The 9,691-nt window shown below is 40.4% G+C and overlaps 1 protein-coding gene and 1 pseudogene across 2 annotated transcripts; one reads left to right on the top strand and one right to left on the bottom strand.

Annotated features, from left to right (window-relative positions):
* Positions 1 to 2,145: 2,145 nt before the first annotated feature.
* On the top strand, positions 2,146 to 2,703 carry LOC119063549 (SNRPN upstream reading frame protein-like; annotated as a pseudogene).
* A 1,066-nt stretch (positions 2,704 to 3,769) lies between these two features.
* LOC128628559 (uncharacterized) lies at positions 3,770 to 6,283 on the bottom strand. Of its 2 annotated transcripts, none has more exons than XM_053673195.1 (2): positions 4,964 to 6,283; positions 3,770 to 4,048 (listed from the first exon to the last, which is right to left on the bottom strand). In XM_053673195.1, the coding sequence occupies exon 1, from the start codon at positions 5,943 to 5,945 to the stop codon at positions 5,193 to 5,195; it is 753 nt and encodes a 250-aa protein (XP_053529170.1). In that variant the 5' UTR covers positions 5,946 to 6,283; the 3' UTR covers positions 3,770 to 4,048; positions 4,964 to 5,192. The 2 variants fall into 2 exon arrangements, with proteins under 2 accessions (XP_053529170.1, XP_053529169.1); XM_053673194.1 differs by having other exon boundaries at positions 3,770 to 4,003.
* Between the last annotated feature and the right edge of the window lie 3,408 nt (positions 6,284 to 9,691).

Genomic DNA, 9,691 nt, shown 5'->3' with positions numbered 1-9,691 from the left:
TTAGCAGATCTGATCTTCTGCTCATGGAAATTTGTAACACATACATGCCCCTCCCAGATTAAAATAATACCTGATTGAATGCTGGATATATTTCATGGTTATGTCGGAGAATTCCCTCATAATTTTCTGATATCACAGTCAAGGTACTTTATACTACTTTGTTTCTCCTGCTTTTCAAATGAGGAATCTGAAGTCACACAACAGCATCAGGATTTAAACCTTCCTCTGTCTGAGGCCCAAGCCCTCACTCACTAAGCAGAGTTGGTACAGAGGTTGGAAGTCACCTGACAGCATTCCAGCCCAGTCAGCACCTTCATCTTTGAGTAGCTTTGTTATTTGCTGTAAGCAGTTGTAAATTCCCAGAACTTTAGACACACCCATATAAAAATGCTAATTACTAAAAATGCCTCATAAAACCAAATGTAAATGAACAGTAAATTGAAGTCCCACTAGAGCTCTGTCTCTTGATCACCTCCACTTATTCAGACAATGGAGAACTGATAAGGTTTAATTTTTCTTATAGTCAGATCCTTCCAATTGAACCCTTCTGTCATTTTGGGAAACTTCTCAATTATGAAGAAAATGATGGTTGATTCTATGCATTAAGGTGCTTTTCAAATGTGAAGCCTATTTTGCAAAGGGGAGAAACTGAGGCTCATTGAAATAACAGAACTTCTCCAGGTCCCCAAACTTTGCTGAAACACAGAAGATACACATATGGGCAACTCTGTTGTTAGTGCTTATTCTTTTAAAAGTTTCAGGAATCACAGCTTCTGGTCAAGTGTTCTGCTGAAATAACAGGCTTTAGAAAAATGAGAAAAATCCCACTGGGATGAAGGAGTTAGTTTGTTTCCAAGTTGTAGCCCTTCTGTTTCCTGGGTGGCTCCTCCCCTATTGCCTGTGTCTTCAGCTCTGATTTTTAATCTTCCACCCATACATTGTAGGATTCACTGAGATCCTGCAATAAGGTTAAGGTGTAAACCTGAAAGAAGCTTTTAATGAAGAAATTGAGTTTGGGATGGGAGAGCTTTAAAGAGGGGAAAAGCATTTAAAGATTCCCATGGTTGGCATAGTGAATGAGCATGTGCTTGAAAGGGTGAGTGGACAGAAGGACTACTGAATGTAGTTCTAGTGGCCAAGACTGTGCCTTTGTTTCTGTTGCACAGCTTCCAGTGGGAGAGCTCACTGACCAGTGAGTACACTGTGACCAGGATGGCCAGCATGTGAACACCCTCCCCCTTCAAGATTTCTTTTACATGCTTGCACAGACAGATCTCAGTGTTCCCAGCTGTAAGGCTTGGGCTTTGCAGTGTATCCCCTAAGGAGTAAATAACAGCTGCAATCTTCTGCCAGAAAAGAACTTGTTGCCCCAGCTGGGAGGTTTGGTGGATGATGAGTACAAAAATATTTCTGGGAGAGAAAATGAGATGTCCTACAGGCCAGCCTTTGATAACTGCAAGGTGCCAAGATAATGTGAGAGGGGTAGATAGGTGGGCTTTCTTGCAAAGGAGGAAACCTCAGAACTGCTGGCTTAGCTCCTGAAGGGAATAGCAAGATTCTCCTTACATTTCTGAAACTGCATAACTGAAAATTCTCTTTGGGAAGTGTTTCTGATGCTATTGAGCCCATGGGCTCTAGAGGATGCCTCTGGTTGGAAGTCTAGTTTTGATACTTACTTGGTTACCTAGTGCAATTTTCTCCTCTGGAAAAGGGGGATAATACCCTCTATCTTACTGGACTGTGATTGTGAGAGTTAGAAATAATGTTTGTAAAATACTTAGCATACTGTCCAAGCATATAATAGAATCTCAATAAATGGTTATATGGTAGCTGTTTATGAGAAAATTAATCTGGTTTAGCACTAAGGAAGTAGAAGGGAGATATACTGAAATCTTTAACATATGACACAGGAAAAATAAGCATGGGGAGATATTTATATACAGGACCAACCAAAGACTCCAGAGAGACTCAGGGGTCAGAAGTACCCAATGCTTTCTTCAAGTAATTGGGTTCTTGGGGAGCCCAGGAGCTAGCGATGTTAAGCATCAAAGTCCATGTCTGTCAGTGCAGGATGTTCTCCTAGAATATCTAGATGAGAAGATATCTCTTTAAAATATATCAAATTTTACCTGTATAGCCTAAACAATGCTAGAGTTAGGTGAGAATGGATGAGAACTCTGGAATTTACTGATCTCATTGATCTATAAATCCACAGGGCCAATCATACTACTTTCACACTGTACACTGGTAAGACAAATACTATCCACACCTGTGGAGCAACTACACTAATTCAGAAAAAAGAATGTGGAGCCTTGGGCTTAAAAAACGTAAGTTTGAATCCAAGTCTTCAAAATTTTCGATTATTTTCCCTTTCTAGAATTTTGCTGCTTCTATATTTTCTGAGATTTACTTTGAACATTAAAATTAAGTAGGGCAGAGTGGACCAGCTGCTGGAGACACCTGCGGTGGTTTGAGGAGTGACCAGCAGCACAATACAGTGGTCAAGGAATCCCTTAAACTTGAGATGGATTACAGAACAGCGGGTACCAGAGGTTAAAGTTGAGGTCAATTGTAGGACAGCCTTCCTGAGCAACAAAGTATCAGCTGTACCCTAGGTGATCTCAGCAGCAGCAGCTAACTGTGGTGAACTTCAAGGCAGAGCTGAGGCAAACATTCCTAGCTGAGACACCAAGAGGTGGTTAAAGCTGTCGTGGAAGATCCCAGGTAGCTGCTTTCAAACAAAAATCTAACTGACAATGTAATAAAGACATTATCCATGAAAAAAAATAAGACAAGTAGTTCTTAAGGACTGGCAATTCTAGACACTATGAAGAATGCAAAGAAATTTAACATGCTTCAGAATTGGACTTCACAATTGGCATGAGTTGACTCAGTAAAATGGAACCAGATGAGAACATACCTAGGTTTTTACTTATTTTTTTTCAGCTACTCTTTAACATTTTTCACATTCCCCTAATAGCAGAGTATGCCATTCAAGATTGTTACTGTCTTCAACCATGGTTAGTATTTACTGTATCTATATATACGCACAAAAGAGTTAGCAATTATTGAACTCCTACTATGTGCAGGGCATCCACATTATATGTATTAATTAGCTTATTTAGTCCTAAGAGGAACCCCATACAGTTCACATATTTATCCTCATTTTACACATGAGGAAACCAAAGCTTTGAGATTTAGGAACTAGTTTAAGTTCACACTCCCCTATCATGGGCAGGTGCAGAGAAAAGTCTCTTTGGGTTTCATGAAAAGAAGCAAGATCAATCCCATTGGGGAGGTGGACTGAAGTTTACATTTTATCCTTTTGTTAACAGTTCCATCAAGTATGCTTGTCACTAAAAAACAATACACTAGAGGGCGCCAAATACATAACCTGTGACTTAAAAAGTTTTCATAATGCAGTTCCCACAGTGATATAAGACATATAATCAGTAATGGATTCAAGCCAAAGGGCCCTCCCAAAAATATTACGACGCAGTTTATAATTAAGAGGCTGTATTTCTACCCCCTCAATTAAAAAAGAGAACCTTGTGCTTTATATTGAGCAATTCATAATTAGTCTCTACTTGATACTGAGTGTTATTCAAAGAAACTTTCAGGTAGGTGTTTAATTTCTCTTGGCTCTGCCTGCTGAGTGGCAAAGGGAAAGGGTTGAGTAACCTGTTAAGGGTAGAATAACCTGGATAAAAATAAATTTTAAAAAATTGCACAGAGATATAATTCATCTTTTAAAATTTATTTAGCAAGATATACATATATTTTTAAAAGAAAAAACCCACATCCAAGAGTTTAAATTTTAAAGGAATTAAGACCCCATTCTCAACTTTATATTCAAGAGGCAACAACTTTTACAGGTAACTCTAGATTTTATAAGGAAACGCCAGATCTTCAACAGATGTTGGGATCAGATTTCACTGCACAGTGGGAATTGTGTCTGATGTTATCATTCAATTTCAGTTAGGGTCTGAAGGAGCAAGAAGTCCTGTAGGGATTGCACAAACCAACCAATTTAGGATAACAATTCAGTCTGGAAAAGAAAAAGTTCTAATTATTCTTCAACATCACAAGACTCAGTGGGTCATGAATGAGTATGTCCTGAGTTTAGAATTTGTCCATTTTGGGGTAGAAGATAATCTCTTTCATGGTTAAGTTTTTCATTCCCTTATAAATTATCACAAGAAGCACTGACAAATACTACAGTCACTGGTGCAACTAAAATAAAAAAATACAGCCCTCATGGGTGTGGCTCAGTTGGTTGGGCAGTGTTCATACAAGTGAGGGGTCACAGGTTACATGTCCCGTGAGGGCGTATACCTGGGTTGTGGTTCAGTTCCCAATTGTGGTACATGGGAGAGGCAACCCACGGATGTTTCTCTCTGGCATGCTTTTCCTCTCCAGCTCTTTCTCCCTCTCTTCCTCTCTCTCTCCTCTCCCATGTGCTCTTTTATAACATCTGTCTCTGCCCCTTTACTTGCTTCCAAACTGTACAGGGCAAGTATTTAGCAAGCATTATGGTCTCCTATCAGGAATCAACCTAAAATGAACCTGGGAAGAGGCTAGTCTACCTCTTTATTTCCTGTGAAATAAAATCGCACGGAAGTTAGGAGTTGCTCACCATCCCACCAGAATACTCATCCAGTACAAAGCTATGCAAAAAAAGGGGTGAGTCAAGTTCAATAAAAGCATAAAATTCCTTAGGAACTAGAGCCTGGTAAATGGCAAACTTGCTCAAGAGACATCAGATAAACACCAGCTCATTTAAGGAGGGAGGCCATTTCCATGGGGACAAATCAAAAACACTTTATGTACCCGACAGACAGCATGGCATTGAATACATAGGTTCTCAATAAATCCACATAGCTCTTCCTTCATTTTTATTTAACCTTTATACCAGACACTACTCTATACCAAGTATTCTTTTCTAAGGGCTTTGCATACATACCAGTCATTTGATCCATTAACAAATTAAGAGGCTCAACAGAGATAAAACTTTTTCGATTTACACAAAGCTGATAAGGGTTAGAGGAGTCAGAATAGAAACACAGGTCAGTCTCATCGCAGGCCATCACTGCTCCTGCCTCCTCTGACAGAGCGTCATGAATACCGAACAATCATTCAATCATTTTTCTCCATACACACAGGACATTGACACACGGGCCACTTCCAGCAATTCAGGATGATGGCGGCTGTGCCAGGCTCCGTGTCTGCTCACGGTGCCTCTCGGTAGGAGGAAGTCGGAAGTGACGTACTATTTTGCGAGGAAAATCGGGTGGGATAAAACAGTTATGTAAGACTCTAATTAAAGAAAATGCTAAAGCCCTGGGCCCCGGGGCCGCAGGAAGTGCTGGGCGGAAGTGGGCCCGGCAGCGGATGTCCTGCGCCGCCCTGGCACGCCGCCGTGGAAGAAGTGCATTTCTTAGGGTCCTGCAAAGATGGTGCCGCTGGCGCGTCTCTCCGGGCCCGTCTTTGCCCTTTTCTGACCCTACTGTATTCCTGGCCGCAGACAGCCCAGCAGGATCGGCCTTAGGGTCTCGCAGCCTCTGAGTGCTGTGCGGTTTTCTTTCTTCAGCTCCAGCCTGCCCGTGTCCGCCTGCCCCACCCAACAGGGAGGGTGGCACCCCCGTCACGCCGGAAGCGGCCCGGGCTACGCCCTTACCGGCGCTAGCCAGCCTGCTGCCCTGATGGGGAAGCGCCAGGACTTCACTCGCCAAGCCACAAGTTTGCATCTGCTCTGCAGCCTCCACAGCGCACATTTCCAGACCTGGAGCGAATGTTTGGATGGCTTGGTAGAGTTCACAAAGGCAAAGTACCACTGCACCACGAGAGCGTGAGAGAGATCTCAACAAGCAGATTTCTTCTGAAGTGTAAAATGGCTGGTGGGCCCTTAATGGTTCTTGGTTGTGACCATGGTTTTGACATATCATAAACAATGAAAGTGCCTATTCCACAAAAGGTAAAACTCTTATCTGAATTGGTCGGATTGCTCAAAGAGGACTGAACTCAGTGCTTCTTACTAGGTTAAGATTACTCGGTGTGGCTTCCCACCAGTCAGTTTTAAGGGAGCAAGTTTCGCCTAGGTCGGTTGACATAAGGGGTCATTCTAACTGGAAGCTAGAACCACATAACTCCAAGCTGCGCAGGGTGTCATTAATTACAGGCCTCATCACTGAGCCTTCTCTTAAAACTTTTCACACCTGGCAAGGGATTTCTAACTAGCAGTCCATTGATAGAACTGACTTGTGTATATACTACAAAATACATGTTTAAAACATCTGACAGATTTGCAAGCTTTATGCCCAGGGCTGTCAAAAGGTAGTTAAGAATGTTTGCAGTAGCACTGGCTGGGTAGCTCAGTTGGTTAGAGCTGAGCGATTCCATCCCTATTAGGATACATACAAGAAGCAACCAATGAATGCATAAATAAGTGGAACAACAAATCAATGTTTCTCTCCCTAAAATCAATAATAGTAATACCACTACTACTAATAAAGCATCTGTGTTTTTAGGGGTGAGGGAAGCATCTATATTAGTCAGTCATGTTAGGGTAATTTAAACTTATTTTCTGGGAGCTTTAAACAACCAGTTTATCTGGGCCAGTAAAATATGTCCTGGGTAAAGGTACACTCATTTTCAGAAGCAGTCCTATTTCAAAGGTCTACTCCAGAAATTAGGCTGTCATGTTGTCTATCCACATTTTCCATCTTCTGTTGGGAATCAGATATTGGGTCTTTATTGCAAATAATTTGGTTCCATTAACCATCAGAAAAAGGAGGATTCTGATCATCACTATCTTATCCACACTTTGCTGTTTTAAAGGTGTATTCCTTTTGTACAAAGAAGCTCCTAGTTTAGGGGGTTGGCTGGCTGGGTTCACAGGATACTAATGTAACTTGTTTAAAAATTTTTGTTTTAAAGCCTATCAACCAATGGTCATTTGGGTAGCATTAGTTTTTGTTACCATTACACAGATAGGTAACTGATTAAAAAAATGGTTATTCCCTTTGCCTTTAATCATGTAGTTTTCCTGTTCAAAAGAAACAAAGTGACTATCAAATTTCAGGTATCATGCAATTTTGTATGCAACCCAAAATAGTTTTCTTCTCTTCCTTTCCCTGTATAATTGTCTTGTAAATTCATAGCTCCCTTAAAAAAAAAATTCAAATACTCTCCCAATACTCCAAGGTTGCAGGTTCCATCCCCGGTCACATACAAAATCAAACAAACAATGAATGCATAAGTAGGTGAAACAACAAATTGATGTTTCTCTCTACCCCATCCCCAGCCCCCTCTAAAATCAATTTTTAAAAATACTGAACTGGATTTCATAAAATAGCCCATAAATGAGGAGTCTACTATTACGGCATCATGTCTCCTAATATTTTAAATGGAGAGACTGTCTTCACTGCAGTTTCAGTATCTTAAAAAACAAACATTAATTTGATAATTTTCTCAAAAACTCATATAGGACTGATTTTTGACTTGGGAGGTTTGTCAAGAATCTGCACTCTAAACAGGCACTGTAATTCATTCTAATGCACTTTGACCCAGGACCCATATTTTAGAACCACTGCCTGAGAGACAAATACATCAAGCTTTCTCTGGTTGGCCCCAGGTTATCCTGGCAACTTGTAGACTTTGTAGAATCAGATGGAAAATATCTATGGAGGCATAATAGCCACCAAACTAATTTGTGCCAAAGTACAAACTTGCTTTGGAATTCTTGAAGTTCTGTTGTATTATAAAGGAGCAACATAACCAAATGAAATGTGCAGAGTGGAGAAAACCCTGTTTTACAAATGCTTTATGTTAGTAAAGGTGTTAAAGCTCAGAGATAATACAGTCCAAGCTTATTAAACAAATCTGAAGTTCCCTCCATGTTCATAATTAAAACTTAAATTCTCTATTACCTTGTTTAATGTTGACTAAGGACCTAGGCTGAGGGAAAAGTACTGGAATAGGCATATAGAGCCTTTGCAGGTGCAGGACCTAAATCAAATGGTTAAAAACAAAACCCCCTGGCTGGTGTAGCTCAGTGGACTGAGCATGGGCCTGCGAACCAAAGAATTGCAGTTTGATTCCCAGTAAGGACACATGCCTGGGTTGCAGGCCAGTTCCCAGCAAGGGACCGACCCACAAGAGGCAACCATACATTGATCATTCATTGATATTTCTCTCCTTCCCTTCCCCTCTAATTAAAAAACAAACAAAAAAAACTTGCACTGCAATCACACCTTGCCAAATACCTGGTGGTGAAATTTATTGACTAAATTGAGATACTTCCCAAAGATGTTAGAATCTGCCTATAGCTATGTGCCCAATGACGGGGAGCTACAGAGTTCCTGTTAATATCAGTACTATACCTAGTGGGACCTTCCACCAACAATCAGTGCCATGTGGTAGAACAGAGAATCTATTTGCCACCCCTAAAAAGTATAAAAATATAATGTATTTTGCTGTGTATAATGCACACCCATGTTCTGTGTGCATTATACACAGGATTACTAGACCCATGGCATGTAATCATTGTATCCATGTGTAGCACACATCCTTTTTTTCCCTCAAAAATTTGGGCAAAAACTGCATATTATACATGGCAAAATATACTACTTGTCCTGGGTATCTCAGTTGGTTAGGAGTATCATCCTATATGCCAGGGTTGTGGTTCCATCTCTGGTCAGGGCATATACAAGAAGCAACCAATGAATGCTTAAGAATGAACTGGCCCTGGCTCGTGTAGCTCAGGGGCTTGAGCACAGGACTTTGAAGCAAAGAATCATGGTTGGATTCCTAGTCAGGGCTCACGCCTGGGTTGCAGGCCAGTTCCCAGCAGGGGACACATGAGAGGCAACCATATATTGGTATTTCTCTCCCTTTCTCCTTCCTTCCCTTCTAAAAAAAAAAACAAAAAAAAAAAAAACAAATCGATGTTCTTCCCCTTCCTCTAAAATCAGTAAAATCTATGTGCTAAATTTGTATTCTGCCCACAACTGCTAAATTGTTCCATCTAAGAGACTTAAAGAAGAAAATTTTTAGAAAGACTGGCCAGTTGAAAGTGAGATACAAAAGCTTATGAGGAACAGTATGTACTGTACACTTTAAAATTTAAACAATTAACTGCATGGGATTTTATGAAAATCGAGTTATTTTTTAATGTGAACTCCCTATTCAGTCTCTTCTGTGAAATTGTCAGTAAAATATGTACACCTACTTACTAAAGACCCACGAATTCTCATTTTGGGAAACATGGAGTACATGGCCTTGTTTTAAAATTGGGTGCGTTTTGCCTACAGTATACACATGCACTAATGACCAATTTTAAAGTCTAATATAGCTTTGACAATTATTTTATAAAATGCTAACACCTCACTTAAAGAGTCCATCACCTTAAATCTTGTGTATTATGTCTGATCAACTTTGAGTCTTATATTTATAACTTGATTCCATTGCACTAAAACTTAAAAAAATTACTTTATCGTTGTTCAATTAGTTGTCTGCATTTTCTCCTTACCACTCCACCCCACCCCAGCCAAACCCACCTCCCTCCCTTGCTTCCACTCTCCCCCTTGGTTTTGTCCAGGGGTTTTCAGGGACTACTAAAAAGGACACATGGACAAAACCATTGCATTAACACATTTAATTTAGTACTGCCGTATTTGAAGGTTAAGTTTAC

The sequence above is a fragment of the Artibeus jamaicensis genome, unplaced genomic scaffold (genome assembly GCF_021234435.1).
Source record: "Artibeus jamaicensis isolate MK-2021 breed Jamaican fruit bat unplaced genomic scaffold, CSHL_Jam_final contig_834, whole genome shotgun sequence".
Taxonomy (NCBI): Eukaryota; Metazoa; Chordata; class Mammalia; order Chiroptera; family Phyllostomidae; genus Artibeus; species Artibeus jamaicensis.
Note: the sequence above shows the minus strand (reverse complement) of the source record. Positions and strands in the feature narration are given on the sequence as shown.